This window comes from Urocitellus parryii, chromosome 4 (assembly GCF_045843805.1).
Source record: "Urocitellus parryii isolate mUroPar1 chromosome 4, mUroPar1.hap1, whole genome shotgun sequence".
Taxonomy (NCBI): Eukaryota; Metazoa; Chordata; class Mammalia; order Rodentia; family Sciuridae; genus Urocitellus; species Urocitellus parryii.
The window spans coordinates 177,896,450-177,922,524 of NC_135534.1; the positions used below are offsets into that span (position 1 = coordinate 177,896,450).

Here is a 26,075-nt window from a genome sequence, read left to right on the forward strand (position 1 = left end):
ATTCCTTTTGCTGGATATGAAGTTAAAAAAAAAAAAAAAAGCAATGGTGAAATTTGAAGTTTCAAAAACCCTCCTGGGCAACAAACATATTCCTGAGTTACTTATGAACATTTGAGATGTATGTACAATTGAATACTGGAGCAGAAAGAAGTTTTTCCTCACTGAATGCCAACCTTATGACAGATGTGAGAACTTCTGGCTAAACACTTGAAAACACCTTTCTATACAGCATAGTGGGCAAATGGCTCATGAAAGGCCAAACACTAGAGGGGTGAATTTCCAGCCCACTGTGGATATGATGCTTATTATCATGGCCAACCTTACAGACTTAAACTACCTATCTCATCATTTATTAGACAAATCATTGAAGATCTCATGCATATAAATGAAGCCTCTGAAGGACAACAGTGCAGAAAACTTAAGATATTAAAGAACTGGGAAATCCTGGCCAAGCTATGAAAAGATGATTATTCTTAAAACATAATCTTGGTATTTCTACTGGACCTTTGCCCCTCTTTTTTAACAACATGGCATCTTTTGGGAGTTGGCAAAAAGGTTAAGCCACATTGCCCTTGTGCCTTTTAATATACCACAGTGCCAGTTAACTTACATTTTTGTTTGTTGCTTTGGGAGTTATTTTTATTAGGGATTCAGCAAATCTTGTGATAAAGGACAAGGCCAAAGAGCTAATGAACATAGACTAGGAGGCTTCTGATGAAGAAGGAAAAATCTTGTGCACTGAACTGTAGCGACGTGGACAGTACAGGGTAACTAGAGGTGGAGCCAGGGCCTCACCACTATGAAGAGTGTCTACTGCGGCTGCGAATGGGCCCAGGAGCGGCACCATGCTGCAGGGATGGCCATCCCCACTCGGCTTCTCCTTGAAACACAACTGCAGCTGCATTCTGCATCACTGGAAACTGCAACATAATATTAAATCTGTTGGTCAACTTGTGGCTGTGTGTTTCTTGGGACCCATGTGACAGGGACATGTGCCTGGCATGCTGACCAGAAGGCTAGACAGCCACTGTGGTAGTACTGAATCATTAAGAAAGTGAACTGTGTTCCAGGTACTGATCTAGAAACTGCTCCTAAGATGCCAGTGCCATTGAGCCTCTCTGGATCTCTTAGAGATAACATTTAAAAGCTGAGAGCGTTAAGTACTGGAGGAAGCAGGCCTGTGAGGAGAAATCTCACAGAAACCAAGTCAAGTAAAATATGAAGCTTGGGCCACACCTTTAAGGGCATCTCCATCAGATGAGCTGTTGCTCTAGATCAGGGGATGGCAAACTTTCCTATAAAGGGCCAGGCAATAAATATTTTAGACTTTGTGGGCCCATGGTCTCTATTGCAACTACTCAGTTGTGCCCCAGATCCTATAGGAAGAAGCAGGTAGGTAGGTCTTTTCTGATAAATTTTACAAAAGCAGGAGGTGTGGGCCAAATGCTAGTATTGAGATCTTCTCAGGCAGTCAGAGAAGAGACAGAGGCAGGGGAAGGGAAGATGGCAGATGACCTAAGTGGCCTGGTTTAGGAACCCATTTTGAGGGCCCAAGATTCACAGTTTTGCCCCAGGATGGACAGGTTTGCTGACAAGGGCAATGACTACTAATAGCCTGCTGCATGGCAGAGAGGGCATGAGTGACACAATCACCAGGCACAAGACTATGCCTCACAAGCTTTGGGATTCCATCAGCTTACCCATCTTCCATCTACCACCTTCTGAAATAGAATGCTTCAGTAAGTGAGGAAAACTTGACTCTCTCCCCTCCCCCTGTGAAGTGTAGGTGGTCAACATGGTGACCAGCCTGCCACAATGGCACTGACCAATAGGGAAGTTCCTGATTTCTGTTTCTGCAGCCTTGACAATCTCTTATACAAAGTCACCCCACTGACTTTGAGAAGGCTTGGGGAATTCTAAAAGTGCCACTTACACAAGCAAAGGCCCATCCTCACCAACACTGGGCTCTGGTGCAGGGTTCACAGAGAGTTGCGCATGCTGTGAGACTTCCCTTGGGATGCGTGGCCTTCGGGCTGTACACTCACATTCCTCTTTAAAACTGTCCTGGGTAGGGCCTGAAGCCTGCCTGTCCCCTTTGTCTTGACATGTGACACAACAGGCTGTGAATCCTTGTCCTTGACAGGCAGGACAGGTCAAAACAAGCTGGCGGCATTGGGGAGTGGAGCAGAGTTTATACTGGTCCCATTGGGCTCCACAGTATGAACATTCTAGGTTCAGAAAGAAAAGCCCTTATTACACACCCACACAGACATGTACTTCTCCAGTTCCTAAATATAACTCTGAGCTCACCCATATCTAATACATCCTGTTGAGCCAGGGAAGGCTTCTAAATAGTACATCTCTTATCTTCAAACAAAGAAAATGCTGCCCCCTTACTTTCTTAGGAGTTTTGAGGAAAGGTTGTTGTTGGGAATTATCTTTCTGATGCTAGCACTTACTGATCTATTTTTTTTTATTGCATCCAGAAAAACAGGCCACAATGTTTCTCTTTTTCATTAGCTACTCCCAAAGTTGGCCAACCAGCCCTTATTCAATGATCTTTTCTCTTAGAACACTCACTTTTCCAATGGGGATATTCAGATGACTCTACATCTAAATTCAACTTCTGCAGTATACACCATTCTCCCCCAGGCCAGAGTTTCTCTGGCTGCTACCAGAACACCTAACTACCTAATTCCTAGACAGCACATTATCTTCTTTCTCGGCTTGTTTTTCTCTGCTGACTTCCTGATACCACTGACACCAACCTTCCTCAAGTCTCTCACCTTGCTTATTTCTGGGCCTTTTCAGGTAATTAGTATCGGCCTGCCTTCCTACAGCAATGATGAACTGGGAATGTGCCACACAGTATGGGCGTCTGCACTTGTGGTGACCTACCTGATAACACATCACTGTTGTAGCACAGGGCATAGCGCTCATCAAAAACAAACAACTTCCCCTTGTAAAAACCATCAGGAAACTCTTCCAGGTACTTGTGGATACCACCCTTGAGCTGGAACACTTCCTTACACACTCCCTAGGAATAGAAAAAAAGGAAATCTGAAGAAACAAGCAGAGACCTAGAGGAAGATCCACAGAGCAGTGCCAAGTGCCCAAGTGGAGGATTCCCCACCTCTGCTATCTATCAGGGCTCCTTGCTCCCCCTGCAGGACAGAGGAATTGCTAACCAAAGGGTAAAGGAACCAACTGGCCAGACCTGGCCTACTGGGGGGGAGGGGGAATGGGGGGATGGGTGATGACAGCAGTCGGCGCCTTCACCCTCTAAGATCCTGGGAAGCCCAACTATTTTTGCTACCCCCTAAATATAGGAAGACATCTGCTGGGGCATGTGATATTACTGAATTTGCTCTTCTCAGGATCAAGCAAAAGGATTAGGAAAGTGGAGATGTTGAACTAAGCTTTCTCTTTTGTACTTGATGAGTCTCTAAGACTGTTAAGTGTTTTTCTCATCTTGAGATTTAAGAACCTCAGATTTTGCACTTGGAAACTCTATGCTGGAACCATACAAGGGAAAAACAAATCCTTTGGCTGGCTGGAGGGTGGGAGAGGACTGGGAAGGGGTGGAAAGCACCACACAGGCTGCTGGTAGAGACTCTGTCACCTCCATGTTGGCAGCACCTCCAGGGCGGTAGCTCACCTTGGCCTTCAGGTAGGCTGAGCCGCGCTCACATCGGATGCCCCCAGTGCAATACATCAGCACCCTTTTCTCTCTGAAAAGTTCTAGATTTGTGTCAACATAGCTAGGAAAATAACTGAATTTCCTGATGTCTGGGGCTAAGCAGCCCTGGAATCGCCCCTACAATGTAGAACAGCAGAAGGAAAATTTTCAGAAAAATACACCAAAAGTTCTCTATATCAACAATTCCCATCCTTGGCAAAGAGCATTAGCCAGTTGCTCTTCTCATCCCAAACTCTGACCTTTTAACCTCAAATTTGGAACTAGAAACAAGGCTGGCAGACTGTAGATGACCTTACTACTGAATCCACAGGGGAACTGGAGAGGCTACCCAAAGTCAACTTTATAAGATCATTGACACATGTCAGGAGAGTCAAAAAGTACATTATTTGCCAAGAGGTCTTTAATTCATATTTTCTTAGACATTCTCACCAGATTCTAAGTGGAAAGGCTTGGGTTTTCTTTGTAGCTGCCAGTAATAGAAGGTGATCTGTGTGGTCAGTGGTTCCCCTTGGGAAATATCCCATGCCACAGGAAGGGGGAGATTTACCTATACTATTCACTAAATTCGATTCTGGTTGTTACTTACTATTTTGCTTTCATAGAAGTTCCTGCAGTCCAGTAGGATAGTATCACTTTGTTCTTTATCTGCCTGAGATAAAAATTTTTCTACTTCTTTATGAAATTCACCTGGGGATAAATGGATTCCTAAAGCCAAACCAAAAAATTATGTTAAAACAACAACAACAAAAGGAAACACCTAATCACAACTTATGTAGCCTGAATTTTATGTTGGCTTTGTTTCTTTCCACTCAAACCTCTTTTCCCCATAATGACAGACTCCAAATAATATTTGATAATCATAATAATGATAAAATAATTTAGTGAGACCTTCATCTTCCTCCTCCTAAGAGGACTACAGAGAGCAGGTAGGTTAGAAATAATTAGCTGAAGAAATTTGCTCATACTTGGCCTAATCAAGTGATAAAACCCATATAACTGGGATCTATTTGGGTTTGCTCGTTCATTGTATGCTCACTAGTGAGTGGGTCAGGAAATGGCCACTGTTCTATTGTCACTGTGCATGAAGGAGCTCTGGAATATATGTGCTTGATTGTAGGCTACAAACAGTTTTATACCAAGACTGAATCCAAGTTCAAGGATAAGAACCTTGGCTTAGTCCACTGAAAACACTGAAGTTTTGAAAATAAAGTTAGAATATGTCTTTTAAAAATGCAAAAGGGAGGGGCCAGGGTTGTGGCTAAGTGGTAAAGTGCTTGCCTAGCATGCATGAGGCACTGGGTTCGGTCCCCAGCACCACATAAAAATAAAAACAAAGGTATTGTGTCCATCTACAACTAAAAAAATATTTTTTTAAAAAAAATGCAAAAGGGTAATAGGTAAGAAGAATGTGTCTAACTTTGTGTACATGATTAAGGGAGAAAGAGGTGGGAGGAGTTGATACAGGAATGACATATGAGAAAAGAAAGGAAAGAAAGAAATGGATATGAAAGTGAGAAGATGGGTGAGTGGAGAAAAATATTAAAAACCAGGGGACTATAGGAAAGAACCTTTGCCTGTAGGATAGAAATATTCCATATCCTGGGGAATCCAGACATCAGAGTAGATGGTGGGAACTTTTGGTGAATTTGACATTGTAGGGTGACTATGACTCATGGAGGGATTCTAGTGACTTACCACCATTCACGATGGAGTTTTATAGCACTAAAGAAGCCTCACTCTGCCCTATAAGCACCCGACAATGCTCTGTACCCTGGAGAGGCTAAAGGCCCCACAGCACAGCCAAAGAGCCTGTTTCTACTAGTCTAAACTAGGATTATAGGGAGTATGTAACCAGGTCAGATGCTATTTAAGTCTATGTCATATGACTGCATGGATACCAAAAGAGTGGGGTAAAAAAGGATATTAAAATATGTGATGAGAAGTGTAGAAATTGGATAAGACTTCATCCTACATGGAGTCACAGGGAACCTAAGCTGTTCTTGCTGCTATTATTGCTGTTGCATTACTGGCCCTGAGAATGCCTGACTGGATCATGATCTAGACAGACATGTTTCAAAGGTCCCTTTGAACAACTTAGTTCAAATGAAAGCAGCATGGCAAGGCATGTAACCCACTCTTCCCTGAGCTCCTGAGTAGCGCCCTGTAGCACCAAGAAGAGCTTTTGTTGTTGGCACGGTGCTTTCTGTTAAGATGGGGCCACCAAGTAGACAACCCTGTTTGGCTCTTATCTTCTCATGAAAGAGTTGTCTTCTCCAAGATGCTGGTATCTTACTCCCACATTTCCCTCTGCCTCGACACTTAGCCTTCTTTTAAATAATGTGCATATTGAAAAATGAACACCTTAGAGTCAAGTGCCCTTTGCAATTCCAATGAAAGAAGGCAATACTACCTATGGAGTAGTCTTGTGGGGTGGAGAAAGAAAAGAAAGGAAAAAAGTAAGAAACTCAATCTGATCGTAAACTCAATCTGATCGTATCTGGTCCTGACTTAACATGGTAGCCACTGTACCTGTAGCTGACAAGCACTTGAAATGTAGTTTGAGATGTGCTAATAAGTGTGACATACATACTGAACTTCAAGGACTTGGATTAAAAACAAAAAACTGGGGCTGGGACTGTAGCTCAGTGGTAAAGCGCTTGCCTGGCTTGTGAGGCACTGGGTTCGATCCTCAGAACCACATAAAAATAAATAAAGATATTGTATGTCCACCTACAACTAAAAAAAATATTAAAACAAACAAACAAAAAAACTAACTGAAGTTGAAATCAATGTTTTGAATATAGCACAGTAATACAATAAAACATTAAATTAATTTCAACTTTTTACATGCGGCTACCATAAAATTAAAAATTATATTGTGTGGCTTGCATAATTCTATTAGCACCATTCTAAATCTAATTACCAATTTGTAGGAAATACTGGAAACAGAGGAAAATTCCATGGGGATGCAATTAAAATTATCTGGATGAGAAACTCTATAGGCCAAATGACTTAGTTCCTTCAAAAACTAAATGGTAAGGTGGGAAAAAAAGATGGAAGTGAATTTACAGATTTAAAGACACTTATAGAGGCACACTGATGAAATCACAATGAATGGGTCTCATCTGAATCTTAACAGAAATGTAACAAATAACAACACACTGGAAACTAATTAGGTATTTGAAATATTAAGATATTACCATTAAAATGTTTTAGGTGTCATAATAGTATTACTTTTTATTTTTTTCCAAACTTTGTCTTTTATGATTGAAATGACATGGCATTGGTATTTCCTTCAAAATGATCCTTCAAAAGGATGGGAGGGGGCTGGGGTATAGAGAGAAGCTGGCCATGGATTAGTAATTGCCAAAGCTGTGTGATAGCACACGGAAGTTTGCTATACTATTTTCTCTACTCTTCAATGTCTAGAAATTTTCATAACAAGTAAAATAAAATAAATTTTAAAATCCCACAAAATAAGTATCTTTCAACCATCCATAGGACAAAGGGAAGGGAGAAAGGAACATTCTAAAGCATTGTAGATTGCTTTGGTATTGAAAGCCACTTGGTTTCTGTGGCAAAAAGTGCATGCTCTATTCTGCTGGTGAACTATTTACAAGTAATTACACTCTTCACAAATTGCTGTCTTTGAAAATAAAAAACAACTTCATGGCTAAAAATAATAACAAGTAATTCTAAGGGGTGTGTTCCATAGCACCACAGAGAAGACCCAGGTTGTCAGCTAACTCAGAGCTGTTTTTATTAAAGAGAATATTCATCAAGACTCTTGCTGATCAGTGTCTAACTTTCCTATTAAATTTTGCCCCTATGACAAAAAGCATAACTCTTCTTTTAAAAATAAGCATACCAGGCTTCTTGTAGGAGATCTTATTGGGGCTGATCCCCATGGGCACAATTTCTTCAAATACACCAACACGCAATTCTGGAAAACAGTGAGCTCCTCCTCTGCTGATCTAGACAAAGGGAAACAAAAAAGAATATAGTCTTCCTATATCATCACCAGGTCTAAGTACTAAATGTAAATATTATGGTTTGTTGAAGTCTTAAGAAGCCTCAAATTAAAACAAAGATTAAGAAACTACAATGGGCATAGAGTTAGGGCCCAGAATGTTTCACATAATTCAAAATATTAATAAATAGTTATTGCATATCTCTCATGTGCAGGAATGTTATGTTTCTATGGGTATGGGCATTTAACTATAAAACTGAAGAACCCCTGAGCAATTCCCAATGTGTGATTACACCCCAGCTGCTAGTCTGGAGCAATGACTTCTTTTCCTATTGTCACTAGCATGAACACTTCCCAAGGCATTTCCCATCATCTTATTATCTATTGTGATGAAGCATAAAAATCACTCAAAAACTGCTCCACTTCTCTATGTGGTATGAAGTGTCAATCTTGATTTTAGGTTTACTAAAAACATAGTAAAATCAAAATGATCTGCTCAAACAGATAGTCCCACAAATGAATGAACACATCCACATTTTAGAGTCAAACTGTGTAAGAGTAACACCTTTATTGTGTAAAATGGGAGACTGAGATGTAAAGAGGGTTCAAGGTAACATGGTGACTCAATGAAAGAATGGAGATAGGAATTCTCCTTCTATTACACTGTGTTATAACTTAAAGGGAAAAGAGAATTTTTCTGGCTCTGTTTATTTCTCTACATTGGTCTCCTCTTCAATAACCTACACTGAGACAGAAGGAGAAAGCTCTAGATCCATTTCATTTTCAATTTTTCTTACCTTAAAATCTTCCTTACAAAGATAATCCTTAAATAATGGATAAGAAAGCATGGCTTCCACATAGAGTCTGGTGGCCAACTTGCTTCCTCCAACTGTCCCATTGATTCCTTCAGTAGCAATTCGAATCTGAGAAATAAGATATTGAAAAATAGGGATCAGAGCATGTTCTTAGTTATTCTTCCAGGATAGAATGAAATGATCTTGCATATCAATGAGTTTAACAGGATACGCAGAGAGCTTCTGTGGACACTGAAGTATTACTGAACAAAGGTACCCATGTTTCTATAAAATGGCACAGCCTGTAGAAGAGGCAAGGTATTTAGATCATGTATGCTGAACAAGAGAATGTGAATAAAACTCCTGGAAAGTCCATTTACAGTAGAGCTCCAATCATCCAATGGCCAAACAAGTGAATTATGAGCTTAACCTAAACCCAGGAAGTATAATAGAGTCAACAGATCAAGATTTAGCTCTGCTACTTACTTGCCATGTAGCTCTAAAAGAGTTAAATGACTTCTCTAAACTTCAATATATTTTTTATTTTTTATATTTGAAGTATGCAGTTTGGGCAGTTTTGACATGTATGTAACTAAAACAATTAATACAAAAAGCATTTCCATTATTCAATTCTTCATGTTGGTAAAAAGAGAATAAAAGAAAACCAAAAATGGTGGTGCCTGCCTGTAATCCTAGCTGCTTGGGAGGCAGAGGCAGGAGGATCATGAGTTCAAAGCCAGCCTCAGCAATTTAGTCAGGCACTAAGCAACTCAGTAAGAACCCATCTCTAATAAAATACAAAATAGGGCTAGGGATGTGGCTCAGTGGTGGAATGCCCCTGAGTTCAATCCCTGGTACACCCCCCCCAAAAAAAAAACCCACCAAAAATGATTAAAATAAATCAAAACAAAAAAATCTGAGGAGATATTACCCAAAACCTAAAGCACAGAGAATACCTGAGGGCAGGGAATGAATGCATGTATCATCTCTGCATGGCTAGGGGATGGTTGGGAGAAAGCCACCATCGCAAACCCACCCATTGGAATCCAAGTACCAAGGCGAGTGTGTGTCTCCTTTGTTTACTAATATATCCCCAGAGCCTAGAATAGTACCTGCCACACAGTGGACATTCAATATATATCTGCTGAATAAATGAATGGGTATCTCATTTTTGGTAGATGAGAAAGCAAGTACACACAAGTGGCTTTCACTATAGTACAGCATGAGGGTAAATAGGAACCTCCCACTTGGACGACTGAACATTTTGCTTATGGTGGATTCAATAAGACCAGGCAACAGGTCTTTAGAAGCTCTCTATATTCTCTTTGGAATATTTCATTGATAAAGGGATAGGTCACCAGCATTCTCTGGGGGCCTTGCAGAGTTGGTTGTCTCAGTATTACAAAGTCTTGGCATGGCTACAAAATGGGATTCATCATACAAACGAACGCACTGGTAGTGGCTATCCACAGTTCCCATGATTAAAATTCTAGATTACATCCAGATTTCTTAAAAAGTCTGCAGTCTAGTGCAGCTTATTCTGGGATTGTGCTATGGTTTGGATCTGGAATGTGCCTCAAAGGCTCATGTGTTGAAGGACTGGTTTGCAGTGCAGTTATATTCTGAAGTGGAGCTTTTGGAAAGTGATTGGACATGGGGGCTCTGATCTCATCAAAGGATTAATTCATTGATGGATTCATAACTGAATGGACTATTGGGAGGTGATTTGAGTGTTGAGCCACAGCCCAGTCAGAATGGTGCCTGGCATATTACCATAAGGAGTGGTTGAGAGGTGACTGGCATGAGCCATTAAGACGATGATAATTAAGTTAAGCTGTGTATAATTGCTGTGACTTGATGATGCTGGATTGAAAAAGGCTGTCTATTCAGTTGTATATGGACCCCTGCTGGCCGGCAATAGGCAGGAGCCCGTTGAGTTCTCCTGGAGTTCCCCTTGAGTTCCAGTTGAGCTCTCCCAGGGATTCCTGGAGAGTTCAAGTTGGTTGGTGAGGTTCCGGTGGAGGGAGTTCCAGTTGGTGTGTGGTGTTCCTGGAAGGGCCACTGTGGGTGGCGTGCGCGAGAGAGTTCAGGCAATAAAGGAGTTCCTCTTTGAACCTACAAGTGCCTCATGGTGGCTAGATTATTTTGTGCCCAGCCAGACTGCGGCAATTGAGAACTGGAGAAGGGGCTAGTTGGAGGAAGCGGGTCACTGGGGATATGCCCTGGAAGGCTATTATCTGTCCCCAGCCTCTTCCTCTCATTCTCTCTCTGCTTCTTGGCTGCCATGAGGGTAAGCAATTTTCCTCCACTGTGCCCTTCTGCCAGGATGTGTGGCCTACCCTCAGGCCCCAAACAAAGAAGCCAGCTGATCATGAACTGAAATACCTGAAACTATGAGCCAAAATAAATCTTTCCTTCTTTTTCTCAGATTTTGTCACAGCAACAAAAAGTTGACTAACACAGCATGGAATAGTGAAGCAGGAAGCATATGCCATCTCTGCTGACAGTTACTGTATTTACTACCAATTTACAGGGGACTGCACAGAAAAATAGATTTGAACCAATGTAAGATCAGGAAATGCATTTCCAGAATAGTTTGAGACAGAAAAGATAAAATACATACTTCTATATAGCTGTCTTTGAATAGGCTAGCATATTCTTTCCTATTTTACTTTAATCTCAGAACCCAAATAAATGGCAAGCACATCTACTCCCCACATAATTAAAGCAGAGCAATTCTAAACTCAGGTGCTAGACTTTCAATCTCTAGGATTCTTCAACAAAAACCTTCAAAGGAATTCCTTGTTGAGATAGGCCTTATACCTGTAGCATAAGTAGAAGTTAGTTATTAAGCACCCACTATGAGAAGAAGCTTTACATTATATCGAAAGGTAGATTTCATGATCCCCATTTTACAGAAAAGGAAGTAGAGGTTCAGAAAAATCAAATAACTTGTGAAGAACTGGGGGGTGGGAGATCTGGGATTCAGAACCAGAACTTATTGGCTTTAAAACTTGTCCTTTGCAAAGTATCCAATGTACCTCCTCAAATTTCTTAATCCATATGGGATGTACAACGATAAAGGCAGAAGCTTCTTTCCTCAATCCTAAAATTGTCAGGTTTTCTTTCCTTAAGTTCCAATCAATATTCTGCCAAATCTACCAAAACAGAACTCTCACTAAACTGGGCATGTATCCTTGAAGCATAAGAATTTGGACCTGAGAGACAGGAAGATGGTGCCACCTTGTGTAGAGGATCCCTCACTGCTAGATTACTATTAGGTTGGACAGAGAATAAAAGTATGCCTCTACACCAAGAGAAGAGACTGATTTCATATACTGCACATTCTGTGAGAGTACCCAACTTTCAAGATGTTCTCTGAATAGATATGGTGTATATGTTCATTCCACAATATCTACTAATTTTTTTACTATGCATCAGAAATTGTGATAGGAAGAAAGAACAGAGTGGTTGAAAAAAAATAATCCTTCCCCTCTTAGAACTTGCAGACCAAGGAAGGTTATAGATATGAAGATATTGAGTTATAAATGGACAAGTGATAAGAAAGTAACAATAAGATGCTACAAGGAGGATCGCGAGTTCAAAGCCAGCCTCAGCAACTTAGTGAGGCCCTAAGCAACTCAGTCTCTAAATAAAATATTAACAACAACAAAAAAAATTGGGGGCGCTGGGGATGTGGCTCAGTGATTAAGTGTTCCTGGGTTCAATCCCCAGTAAGAGAGAGAGAGAGAGAGAGAGAGAGAGAGAGAGAGAGAGAGAAGATGCATAAGAGAGTATACTGGGAAAAATTAATTTAGTTAGGAAAGGTCTCCGGGGAGATTTCATGAAGTTTGAGTAAAAATTAGCCCGGAGGAACAGAGTAGGTGTGGGAGAGTTCCTTTGCAAAAAGGCCCAAGATAGGAAAAAACTTGGTATGTTCCAAGAAACTCACAGACCGTGTTGCTGGAGTATCAAGAGTGAAGAATGGCATCAGATATGTGGAAAAGAAGCTGAGTGCAGTAGTGCACACCTGTAATCTCAAGTTACTTGGGAGGCTGATGTAGGAAGATCACAAGTTCAAGGCCAGCCTCAGCAACTTAGTGAAACTGGTAAAGCACCCATAGATTCAATTACCAGTAATGAAAAAAAGTTAAGTGAAAATGGTAGGAAATGCCCAATCATGCAGGAATCCAGGGCATGTGAAGGACATGGGTTTACTGCACTTGTACTAGACAGCAATTGAAAGATACTGAGGGACTAATATGATTTTATTTACCTTCTAAGACTATTCTAGCTGTTGTGTAGAGAATGGATAAAATGGTGGATAAGGATGGAGGACTTGAGACTAATTTGGAAGCTACTGCAAGGACTAGGTAAAAGAGGCTAGTGGCTTGGTCTAAGGTGGTGGAAGTGAAAGAGAAATGAATGGAGTCAAAGGCTATTTCAGAGGTAGAAATAATAGGACTTGGTGATGAACTGAATGAAGTGAATGAAATCCCGGCATGTTAGAAAACATGGGTGTGGAAAATAACAATAACTGGTTATTACCTTAGGAAACTTATTACCTTAGAAACTTAGAAAAAATTAGCTGCTTAGACAGTGTCATAACTGGATGGGGTCTCAGAGGAAACCTAGTTCACTTCTTTTGATTTAAAGTTTGGATATTATATAACAGAGAGAGAGATATGCATATTATGAATCACAGAGAACATTACAGAAAAATAAAAACCATCTGTCCTGTCATGCAGTCATGATCATTATTAGTATTTTTAAATATATTACCTCTCATCTTTACATACATACTATGGTTTTGTTATGAACATCCATTCAATTTTTTTATTGGACTAGGACAACATTCCTAACTTCATGAAGTTATATTCTCTAAGGAAGACAGAATATACTCTCAGGCATAATAAATTCTTTGAATAGCAAAAAGGGATAGGAGTGCGGTAAGGACTCCTCTGATTACAGTTCTGAGAAGACAACATTGAAACAGAGATCTGAAGGGAGGCACAAACCATGTGGAGATGTAGGGGAAGATGTTAGGACATTCTAGAGGGAAAGGTAAAAGCAAGCATCAATACCTTGAGATGGCAAAAGACCCTGGCATATTCCAGGAAAATTAAGAAGCAGCTTAGAATCACACCTGTATGTATGGTCTATAAAAGGGTTTGGGAGTTCATATACCATGAACATTCCCCCATCCCAGAAGTCAGCAAATTATCCCTGCTTTTAAATATAGTTTTATCAGAACACAACCAGATCTACTTTTTATGCATTGTCTATGGCTGCTTTCAAGCTCCAACAGTAATGAGAAGTTTTTCTTTTTTTTTTTTGTAAAAGCCTAAAATATTTACTATCTTTAGGAAAAGTTGGCTGATTCCTGCTCTAATTCTTACAAAACACCATGATTAATAGCTGTTTAATGCTCTACTAAAATGCACAGCAGGATTTCTCTAACTTCTAAGAACCCAAGAGCAAACTTTTTTTTTACAGAGTATAGGCTCTGCAATCCAAAGTTGGAAGGCAAGATGAGGCCAATGCAGGGGGGGCAGGTGGAGAAGGGGTTACCTTGCCTGTGAGGTGCAAGTGCTGACACAGAGCTGTCTGCCAGGCACAGATCCATTGGGGATCCTCTAGGTCACAGTAGCAGTAATAAAGTAGCACCTCCCCTTCTTCACTGCCCTGGCCACTATAAAAGAAAATCAGAGGAAAAGAGCATTTGAGATGCTGGTGTATCAGGCAGAAGATGAAGATGGAGCAACTCATGTCTGCCATTTGCTTCTACTATTATTCTCCTGAAATAAAAAGCAACTTCTTTTGGTATTTTCTCTGTAGAAGGCAGTATCTGCACTGAATATCCTACTTTACAAAAAGTTAGTTTACTTAACTCTCCTTATAGTCATATCTGAGAGACTGGTATTAATAACTCCATCTATAGGAAAGTTGGAAATATGAGTTCATTCTGGCTTCTCCTCTAACATAAGGCAGTATCTGTTTTGAATCTCTCACCAAATAAAAATGTTTCAGTTCCATTTTTTTCAATCCTCTTACCTGTGAGGTTATTGTCCCTATGGGACAAACTTTCATACCTTAGCAAGTTCATGCTGTCAACAGTAAACACTCAAAAAGTGCAACCACATTTCCCACACTCTACTAGAGAAAAGTATACACAGTTTGAAACATACAACTTAAAAAAAAATTCATTAGGTGGGATATACATTCCCCAATAAATTCCAATAAATGATTTGTTTTGCCTGGGTGTACAAATGGACTCATTTGGTCTAATTTATGAGAGTCCTTTTGTTGTTGTTAGTTTTTACCTATTTCATTGATTTATTTAAAGAAATTTAAATCACCAGGCATAATGATGTACATCTGCAATTCCAAGACCCAAGAGGCTAAAGCAGGAGGATCATAATTTCAAGGCCAGTTTGGGCAACTGAAGGACATACTGTCTCAAAACAAAACAGGGCTGGGAATGAGTGCTTTCTTGGAGGGAGGTCCTGGGTTCAAACCCTAGTACTGACAAAAACAACAAAACCCAAAGATATAAATAAGCAAAATTTACAAGTAAAATACACAGTCTGTAAGTGTACAATCTGATCAATTTTGACAGAGGGGTATACCTGTGTAACCCACACCCCTATCAAAACATAACATTCTCAACATCTCAAAAAACCCTCTTGCATATATTGCAAGTCAAATCTTCCACTACAGGCAACTTTTCTATAAATTTGTTTCTGAAACCAGAAAGTAAGTACTCTGGTTTTGGTCTCTCAGCATAAGGATTTTGTGGTTTACCCATACATAGCCCTTCATATCAACAGTCCACAGCTTGCTCCTGTGCAATATTTTTATGATTATACCAGTTTATATTGTTCTCCTACTGATAGACAGTTGTAGTTATTTCCAGTTTTTGTTGTTGTTATGAATAAAACTATGAAAATTCTTGTTCAAGGCTTTTTGTGGACATGTTTTTATTTCTGTTTGAAATATACTCAGGACTAAGTCATAGGCAAGATGCTTAACTTTAAAAAAAAAATAAAAATCTACTGAGGGCTGGGGTTGTGACTCAGTGGTAGAGTGCTTGCCTAGCCATGTGTGAGGCACTGGGTTTGATCCTTAGCACCACAAAGAAATAAACTGAAGGTACTAAAAGAAATGGGAAAAAAAAGGTCAACTGTTAAGACGGGAGAAAAAAAAAAGAATATGCTGAACATTTTTCCAGAGTGGTTGTATCATTCATTTCACATTCCCACCAGCAACAACTGGGTGTTCCAGCTTTTCTACATTCCCATCCATATTTGCTGAAATTGGTCATTCTCATTTTAGCCAGTTTAGTGGGTGTGTTGCTCACGACAAAAACACTCAGGGATTACTCCAGGGGAACTGGGCTGTATGAAAAAACCACACAAGAGACAGAAATACCTTTTTCTTTGGGGGTGCTATGGCGGCTCCTCTGACCTTAAGGGTCTGCAGAAAGAGAGAGCGAGCCAGCATGTGCTGACCCCTTTTATTGAGGAGAAGCCATTTAAATGAGGCAAGGTGTCAGGTTTCAAAGGGCTGAGTCTAGCTTCATGATGTCTGCTGTCAGCAGGTTGACTGACATCTAGGAAGGCCATACCCAAGGGCAGAGTAACAGAAGGGGACACACAAAGGGCGTTTCCATGGAACATTCTATCTCAAACAGAGCAAAGGGTAATATCACAAAGGAACAGGTGAGCATAGCTCCACCCATAGAGCTGCAGGAAGACACGTTTGGTTGCATTATTTCTACCCTCAAGATCGGGGCTACCGTCTCCAGCTACTTAAGAGTAACCAGATCATTAAATGGGGGGGGGGGGGTGTTACTGACAGTGCCTCAACTTATCAGGAGGGGAAAAACGCTGGTCATATGCCATGACTACCTCCCACAAGTGGGAGGGTTGTAGTATCTCACTGTGGCTGGAAGAGTATTTTTAAGTCAAAACCAAAATACCAAATGGAAAATCTTACCTTTTCAGTTCATCAGGGCTAAAGCAGCTTGTGTCAGGCAGCCAAGCAGACACCTCATGGCTATGAGTGAGATACTCTTTTAGTGGGTTCTTTTTGTTTGCAGATGTGACACTCTTTGAGGTACTCAATGTTGCAGCAAGTTGCTTTAAAATAAAAGCAGTCTGGTGATAAATGTCATCAGCATGTTGTGTTGCCACATGTCTATGGATACTGGTCTGGTTCATAAATAGCTGCTGACAGCATTTCCACCATTTTTCTTTACATTCATAAGAAGGTGCAGGAACTTGTTTGGTTTTGACGAAAAGGGCAAAGGCCTGCAATTACATTTCAAATAATATCACTATTAAATAACCTTAAGTTTATAGGTAATAACAATTTTAATGAAATCTTTTATTTTGTTTATCCACAGGCGTTTCTAGTTTTACGTCCCAGTATTCTATGGACAAATTCCCCGAGACAGTAATAATTCTCTTATTAGTAAGCTTCAGAAGAGACTAATAGAGAAATTAAAACCAGGTGCTTTACTTTATGGAGCTTAAATAGTCCCCAGCACCATAAATTTATTCTCAGGATGCAAAATCTAAGTCACACTGGAATGAATATATACTTTAGTTTGGCTTTGTGTTGCATGCAGCAGCCCATACACTAAAGTCAGAATGGGAAGACGCGGCATCACCTCCTGGCCTTCCACAGTTGAGCTCTCTCCCCCAACCTCTCTTTTGCTCTTCCTCTACCACATGTATCTGCCACATGAACAAATCGGGGCACCTTGCTGTTTTCATTTTCCCGTCCTTGCCCATGTTATTCCCTGTAGGTGGAATGTGCTATGCTAATCTCCTATTTTCCAGAATTACTTTATAAATTTCAGAGCCTACTTTAGTGGACACCTCTATGATCTTCCTACTTCCTACTATTTCTTCATATTCTAAAGATAGAAATTTCTGGTTTTTTTCCAATTATTTATAAATACTGGCTCTAATGTTCACTGTATCTTTAAGAATAGATACAAATCTTTTGATAATCAACCTTCAGGTGCTGACTTTTCATCTAGACAAAGTAAGTCATAAAGAATCACACAAATGTTAAACAATGTAATTCGATTTATGCCCTAGCCTGGTATAGAAGATAGACAATGGCATTCCTTTGCAATGTTTTTCCCCATTCTGTTTTTAGTCTAATCTTTCTCTTATAATATTCCTAGTTCAATTGAACCTATCTATTAATCCTTTAATATGACTTAAAATATTCCTGCCTTTATAGCTTTGCTTCTGCTAATTGTAGTGTCTAGGATGCTCTTTCTTCTTTGTAAGCCACTAAAATCTTATGTAAATGAAAAGATTAAGTATTATAATGATGTCAATTCTTTTTTTTTTTTTTTTTTTTTTGGTATTAGGGATTGAATCCAGGGGTGCTTAAACACTGGGCCACATCCCTAGCCCTTTTTTATTTTGAGACAGAATCTTGCTAAGTTGCTTAGGGCCTTGCTAAGTTGTTGAGCCTGACTTTGAACTTGTGATCTCCTGCCTCAGCCACCCACACTGCTGGGATTACAGTTATGCACCACCATGCCTGATCAAGATATCAATTCTTAAAAGCATGTATTTAATGCAATTATAGTCACACCAGGTTTATAACCAATTATAGTCAAACAATTGTCCTTTAGGAACTTGACAAGATAGTTCTAAAATAACAAAGAACTCTTACTGCCTAACAAAATCCATTTTCTTTTCTTATAGGGCAAACAATCAGGCTTGGCTGTATAACTAAGTTTTCTCCAATGGAATGTGAATGAAAGTGACATGTGACAATTCAGGTCCACAAAAATCTTTTGTGTGTGTGATGGGCTGGAATTGTGGCTCAGCAGTAGAGTGCTCACCTAGCACGGCGGACCCGGGGTTCAATCCTCAGCACCACATAAAAACAAAGGCATTGTGTTGTGTACAAAAAAAATCTTTTGTGTGATCCTCCATTCCCTCTTACTCTTCTGTTTTACTGGGATGGAATCCCTGGAAACTATGTGTTAAGGACTGCAGAGATAATATCAGCCTGGGTCCCCAAAAACTTGTGTTAATGAGAATTCTCCCACCCCCAAGCATAAACTCCTTCTAATGGGTTGAATCCACTATCCAGATTTGGGTCTATTTGTTACTGCAGTCTAGGCCTTCATAATTAATAAATGAGGAAATTCTTGACAAAAGCAGTGAGGAAAAACTTGACATGCCAGATATAAATATCTATGATACGCAAACAGAGGTTCCAGCCCACTCTGATGAATATATTAAAAACCCAAAACATTAATGGAACATCCTCAACTCCTACATCCTACATCCAACCCATCAACTCTTCCAAAATAATATCTAGGATCTAACCACTTCTCCCACCTCCCTTGGATACTACTCTGTTCATTTAAGCTTTTCTATCATCCTATCTTCCCTGGATTATTACAATAGTCTCCTAGTCTTCCCCTTTCCATACTTATTCCCATGATTTCTTTTTCCATTCAGCCAAAATGACTCTTTAAAACTTATATGAGTGCTGGGGATGTAGTTCAGTGGAAAAGCCTTTGCCTCCTAGCATGTGCAAATGGGTTAAATTCCCATCACTGCAAATACAGAAATAAATAATTTGCCTTAAAACTTATACAAGTCTGGGTGCAGTGGAACATACTACTCAGGAGGCTAGAAACTTCAAGGCCAATCTGGGCAACTTAGTGAGAACCTATCTCAAAGTATTAGAAAAAGGGGTAGGAGTATAGATAATCTGTCTAGCTCATACAATGCTCTAGTACTGAAAAGGATAACAAAAACAAACAAAAATCTTAAATCATAATGTCATTCCTATCCTCAAAACCTCCAATGGCTGTCTTCATACTCTCTAGCAAAGTCCTTACAATGTATTACCAGTCCCTAGAAACATGGCTCCATATTATTTTTTGTTTGCTGTACAGAGGATTGAATCCAGGGGTGCTCTACCATGGAGCTACATCCCTAGTCCTTTTTGTTTTTTATTCTGAGACAGGGTCTCACTAAGTTGTTCACATTGATCTTGAATTTGTGATCCTCCTGCCTCAGCCTCCCATGATTACAGGCATGCATTCCTTATGTGGCAGCTCCCACAGCTCCTCATGCAGCTCACACCTAATCTCCTACTGTTCTAACATTCTGGCTTTGGCTTGAACATATTATGCAGGCTTCTGCGCCATGGCCTTTGCCTGAGATGCTCTCCCTCCAAATATATGAGTGCTTGCTCATTTGCTCTTCTTCAAATGCCAACTATTGAGGCCTTTTCTCGACCATCCTACATAAAAGAGCAAACCAAATCCTCTTAAACTTCTTTAATTTTTTTCTCCATAACACTTATCATCTGACATATTACATAGTTTTATTTATTATCTTTCTATAAGATGACTTTCTAAAATATGTTTAATTCTGTTACAGGTAAAATGAAGTGGGTTTTAAAGTATGCTACCAATAGATAAAATATACTACTGATATACTCCATTTCTGAGATACTTATTTAAAAGTAAATATCAAGAATTTCAACAGTATTCATATGCTTTAAGCCCTTTTAGGGGCTATTCTTAAGGGGAAAAAAACAGAATTTTTGGCAAATATAAGTAAAATGCTGCAAGTATCACTAGAAGTTATTTTTGAAGTAAATTATGGAATACACTTACTGTGGAATATTAAGCAGTTTTAAGTTTCATGAAAAATATACTTATGACACAGTGTTAAGTGAAAAAATTGGACAGAAATTGCTGATATAATGTAATCTCAATAACATTACAAGTACATTGAAAAAGACTGAAAAGGAACGTAGCAAAATATTTTGACTTGTTTCTTGGAAAATAACCATTTTAAAAAATATATTTTTTAGTTATATATGGGCACAATACCTTTATTTTATTTGTTTTTATTTTTAATGTGGTGCCAGGGATTTAACCCAGTGCCTCACTGAGCCACAACTTGGGCCCTAACCATGTTGTTTTAATAAAAATTATTTGGCTTTTGTAAAAATATTTAAAAAATTTAAAAAATTCTTAGTCAATTACCAACTGAAGGATATTTGGATTATTTCCAATATTTCCAACTATAAACAATGTCAAATGAACACTCCATGCATACATTCATTCTTCTATACAAATTTTTAATAATCTATCTACTTATGATAGATATCTACAAAAAAAAGGGGACTCAAAAGGCATGAAATTTTAAATTCTGATAGTGAGTTTCATAAAAATTACAACATTCATATTCTAATCAATATAGCATGTAAGTGGCTTTACTGAATTTTATTACTGTTTAATTTTTTATTGTCAATATTTTTAGTGGTGGTGCAAATAAAAAGAAAAAAAAAAAGCTAATTTCCTTTTATTTCATGTCTTATCCATCCATAAAGGGCATTCTGCAGACAACATTATAGATGAAGAATATTACTGTTGGACCTTCCTCAACCTATGCAAAGTTGAACCTGAACTGTTTAGCACTGAAACAGTAGGATGGGGTAGCATGAAACTGTGTTAATCTCTCATGACAGGCAAAAAGAAAAGGTCAGTATACTTCCTTCCAAAATACTGATTAATAAGGAAAAAAATAGTAATTTTATAGTGGAAAAACCTGGCAAACATTTCCTTATCAAGTAACCAAAGTTAACATTGCTAGTAACAGGATTAAATGACATAATAAATCACCTGAAAGAATGCAACAAGATGAATACAACATTTCTTCCAGCATAGTCTTGCTAATGAAAGTTTAGACTAAATCTAAACACAAGGAAACATGAGTCAAAATCAAACCAAGAGACACTATAAGAAATAACTCCTTTGTAGTTTTCAGAAGTGTTATGGTCATGGTTTAAGGGAAAAACTGAGAAAATGGTCCAGTTTAAAGAAGACTAAAGAGACATGACAACTAAAGGTATTATGGAACCCTATAGTGTATCTATTACGGTTGTTTTTAGGACAATTAGTGAAATGTGAATGGAACTTCTGGATGCAGGGAATATGTGGGTTACAATTTTTCCACAAGTTTGAAATTATTGCAAAATAATGTTGTTTAAACATTTTACTGTACTGTTTGAGTTTCATTTTCAAGGGAATCTATATGAGATGAGTGTGGAGGGTGGCACAAGCTGAGATATCTACTCTTCATTGTTACAGAGTCAGAAAAGATGCCTCTCCAAGACAGGACAAAAGACTGAAGCTACGGAAACTAAATCTCAATTATATGTCCTCAATCAGGTCACTTTCCTTCCCATGAGCCCCAGGTTCTCTGCTGTTAAGAGGAGGGAGTTTCAGTCAATGAATGGTTTCTAAAACCAAGGATAAATGGCACAGAAGAGGAGCATCAGCACAACCTTTATTACAGCCAAGTCCCAGCTGTACACAGTAAATGTGCAGCATTTTGGGATGCTTTGTCTTTTCTCCAAAACAATGGGAGCCCAGCCAGCTGGACCAGTTCAGAAATCTTACCCCATTCACTATTTTATCTGTTCAATAAAACAGTCCTGAGATGGTAGCCTCACTAGATGACAAATGCCCTAACCTATATGTTCTCCTTAAGACTACATGTCCTGGGTGCTTGAGATTCCTCTCATGATCCTTGGTGAGGAAAGAAATCCAACCATCTGTCTAGGATATACTCTCTTCAAATACTATACCATGACTGTTCCTGAGCCATCCTATGCCTATGATCTCCTTTGCCTGGTGCTGAATTAACACCACTAATTAAGGCCCCTGACCAGACCATACTAGTGCTGGAGGGCAACCTCAAGAAGCTATTTTAGAGGCACCAGCATTACTATATACACATGATCAGAAAACATTGATAGCAATTTTACCTTTTTCTTTGCAAATGAGTATTTCTTCTTTGTACTGCCATCTAACTCTGCTTTGAGTGTATTGCTGGAATTAATAAGACTTTTATCTTTTAAATCCAGGTCAGAAAATCTTAAAATGCAGGCCTCTTGGTCATCTTCTTGGCCTGGTGCAGTTGAAGAAGGCATCTGGATTGATTGTAGCAGTGGGTAGAGATTCCTTTCAGTTTAGTATTTCTTAGGACATAAGCAAAAGAGAAAGCAATGTCAAAGTCTATTTATTTCCTGAAGTAAATATGAGCTAATCAATCATGCAAATCTGCACAGACCCAGTAGCCCAAGCTATCTGTTCATTCGACTGCTCAATTAATAATATCATTTAACCACTATTTAGTGCTACACACTGTTCTACACATTGGGGATATAGCAGTGAATGAAAAACGAGACTTCCCATTTTCTTAGAGTTTACATTTCAGTGGAGAAAGATAAAGAAATGAATAACCTGACTACTAAAAAAGAAAGATGTTGGGAAGGGTTATGAAGAAAAATAAGCAGGATAAGGAGGCAGAGGGATGGAGGGGCTCTTTAAACAAAGCTAGTAGGAAAAGCTTTTCTGAAACAGTAGCATTTGTGCAGAAACCTCAACCAGGGAGCAAGCCATGCGCACATTTAGGGTAAATACAGAAAAGCACCAGGTACAACCAAAATCAACCAAGCTGTGTGATAGTATCTTCCATTATTAACACTTTGTTCTTGCTGTCCCAAATTTCAGAGCCCATTTTAATAAGCCAGAAGAAACCTCAAAAATGTTACTGTGGGGGCTGGGATATAGCTCAGTTGTAAAGTGCTTGACACGCATGCACAAGGCCCTGGGTTCAATCCCCAGGACCATCAAAAAAAAAAAAAGGTGTTACTGTGGCCAAATCTTGTCAAGATGGATACACTACAACCAACCAACCAACATACTGAGTCTTTTATAAAACAACTGTTACAGGTTACAAATGCTAAGAGGCGATATGAAGCACTGAGAAAAGCATGGACTTTGGCTTGTGCTCTTAAGCATCTGAACCTAGGCAAACCATTTACTTTCTTGGAGTTCTAATTCCCTGAATCTGCAAATTGGGGATGACAATATTTACTTTACAGCATTAGAAAAGAATATATGACACATCTGACACATACTAGGTTTTGATGAATAGTAACACTGTTGATGTTTCAATTAAATGTAATGCCACATTTAAAATTTAACTTTAAATTGACTTATCTAAAAATCAGCAATCATTTTTTCCAAAAATGATTGCAATCAGTATTTCTAGTCAATTTTCCTTCTCTTTAAGCCTAGGCAGCCCCATCATTGCTCCCCAAAATAAAGTATGGCAGAAGCAATGCTATGTAACTTCTAAGATTGGGTACTAAAAAAGGATACTGTCCTGCCTCTTGCTCTCCACACAGCATTTTCACTACCCCCAAATTACCTCCCTTTATTCTGAATCTTCTTCCAATTTTACCTTACTTTATATCTATATTTGGAACTATTCTATATGGAGCCTCTACTATGTGCCTGGCACATAGAATTGTACTGGGAATGCAACTCTGAATAAAACTGCTGAAGTTTCTGTTCTCTTGGAGCCAGTACGGGGAGTCTACAAAAAAGCAAATAATAAAAACATGAAAATACCAGGTAGTATCAGTTCCCTTTGCTGAACTCTTTACCATCCTAACCTCTAAATGTTGAATTTCTCTATTACATTCACCCTGTAGATGATATCATCTACTCCCATTACTTAAAAGAACTATATTTGCTTCAAAATAAGTGGGGAAGGGAGGTAAAATAGGTGAAATCAGACTGGCTATAAGCTGATAACTACTGAAGCTGGGTGATGAATACATGGGAGTTCTTCAGTTTCCCCTACTTTGGTAGATATTTGAACTTTCATTAAAAGAGGGAAGACAAATGTTAAGAGAAAATTTGTATTTAGATTACTATATAATAAACAACTCCAAATCTGTTATCTCCAATCTGGGCCTCTTTCCCCACAATTTCATCTAACCACTAGCTAGCTTCAGTTTCAAAGGCAACTATTCAAAACCAAAATTCTTAATGTACTTCCTCCAAATGAAACATGCTCTTCTCCAGCCTTCCTTATCTGGGTAAAAGACAATTCTATTCTTCCTCAGTCAAAAAACTGTGGGATGATTCTTTTTTTTTTTTTTTTTTTTTTTTAGAGAGAGTGAGAGAGGAGAGAGAGAGAGAGAGAATTTTTTTTTTTAATATTTTTTTTTTTTTTAGTTCTCGGCGGACACAACATCTTTGTTGGTATGTGGTGCTGAGGATCGAACCCGGGCCGCACCCATGCCAGGCGAGCGCGCTACCGCTTGAGCCACATCCCCAGCCCCTGTGGGATGATTCTTGACTCCTGATTTTTCTCAAAGGATCATCAAGCCCTTCAGAAAATCCTATCAGCTTTGTTTTTGACATACAATCAAAGCAGACTTCTCTGTACCACCTTCACTACCACCTTTCAGTTCCCCAGCATTTCTTGCCTAAATTACTGCAATAGCCTACTAGTCTTCTTCCTGTAGAAACCAGGACAGTAACTTAAAAACTAATCAGGTTATCTTCCAAAGGCTTCTCAATTTATTCTTCAAAGTCCTCACAAAATCTCTTCCCCTTACCTCTCTGATCTCATCTTCCACTACTCTCCATTTGCTCATTAGACCTCAGATCCCACTATTTGTGCCCATTCCTTTATGGGTCATTTAGAACAACATTTAGCTCCAAGAGAGGATGGGTTTTCCTTTGTTCGCCTCTGCATTCTCAGCATCTACAACACTGCCTAGAGCACAGGAGGTGATAAATGTTAACACAATCCAATACTTATTGAGTGAAATAGAACAGTGATTGAATAGACAGAGAAATGCCTGAGAACCTGATAGTTGAGCTGAAACCCTTATGACCAGGAGTCAGTCATATAGAGTTAGAAGACAACTTCAGGTAATAGTGACTGTAAATTGCTAAAATGGGAACAAGATTGACTCATTAAAAGAGGCAAAAAAGTGGTTGGAGCACAGTGATGAGGGCAGAACCTTACAGACCCTGGTTTGTAGCTTGCAACAGAAAGTTCACGGGAGAATTGTAAACAGAGGATTTGAAAAGTACAGCTGTCACGGTTTATGGATAAGAGTTATATAGGAAATGAAAGACCTAAGAATGATTCCTCCCTACATTTTTGGGTTAAGCAACTGAAGTATGATGCCATTTACTGAAATAGGTAAGACTGGGGGGAGAAATAGCTTAGGCCAGGAGGGTACAATTTCAGATGACCATGGACAAGGAAGTGTGATGCTCATCAAAGACGTCAGGGCAGAAGATGTACATATACTGCACACGCAAATAGGAACCCAAGGACCACTGGAAACAAAGTACTGAAACCATCACGTGTCCCTATTAATCAGCTCAGACAGGTGGGAGGTAAGGCCGCCAAGACAGCAGCAGGTCTGCCCACATCCCAGGGGGCTGTCGGAGCGGCTCCGCCTCCCGCCAGGCCGCACCCCACGCGCCAGACCTGGCCCAACCTCTCGCCAGCTTTCCCGAGGCGGCAAAAGCCGGGAGGAGGGAGTAAGATGGCCACGTACCCGCCAGTCCAGAGCCTTTCCTAGGTTTTTCTTCGAGGAACTGCCTCTGCTTAGCAATGGTTACCTCTCCCCACCCTCTAGCCCACACCCACGCCGCGCGTTTGCTAGCCTCGTGACGTCACCTCGCTCCGGAAGTCCTCGCGGGCGCCGGTGCAAGGGGCGC

General features: G+C 39.5%; 1 protein-coding gene across 3 annotated transcripts; it reads right to left on the reverse strand.

The window, feature by feature from the left end:
• Positions 1-166: 166 nt before the first annotated feature.
• Tstd2 (thiosulfate sulfurtransferase like domain containing 2) lies at positions 167-26,021 on the reverse strand. Of its 3 annotated transcripts, none has more exons than XM_026414690.2 (11): positions 25,913-26,021; positions 22,301-22,513; positions 16,463-16,776; positions 14,036-14,156; positions 8,468-8,593; positions 7,569-7,674; positions 4,287-4,405; positions 3,659-3,817; positions 2,899-3,037; positions 1,956-2,228; positions 167-920 (listed from the first exon to the last, which is right to left on the reverse strand). In XM_026414690.2, exons 2-11 carry the CDS (start codon positions 22,463-22,465, stop codon positions 811-813), a joined length of 1,632 nt encoding a protein of 543 aa, XP_026270475.1. In that variant the 5' UTR covers positions 22,466-22,513; positions 25,913-26,021; the 3' UTR covers positions 167-810. The 3 variants fall into 3 exon arrangements, with proteins under 3 accessions (XP_026270475.1, XP_026270490.1, XP_026270485.1); XM_026414700.1 differs by having other exon boundaries at positions 832-920; positions 1,934-2,228; XM_026414705.2 differs by lacking the exon at positions 1,956-2,228.
• Between the last annotated feature and the right edge of the window lie 54 nt (positions 26,022-26,075).

Excerpts from the sequence above, each read along its gene's own strand:
- Tstd2 (XM_026414690.2), bottom strand. The coding sequence starts at position 22,465 with ATGCCTTCTTCAACTGCACCAGGCCAAGAAGATGACCAAGAGGCCTGC. Across the intron at positions 3,818-4,286 it reads ACTTCTATGAAAGCAAAATA|GGGCGATTCCAGGGCTGCTT; the intron begins GTAAGTAACAAC and ends TCTACATTGTAG. Across the intron at positions 921-1,955 it reads TGCACCAGAGCCCAGTGTTG|TTTCCAGTGATGCAGAATGC; the intron begins GTGAGGATGGGC and ends ATTATGTTGCAG.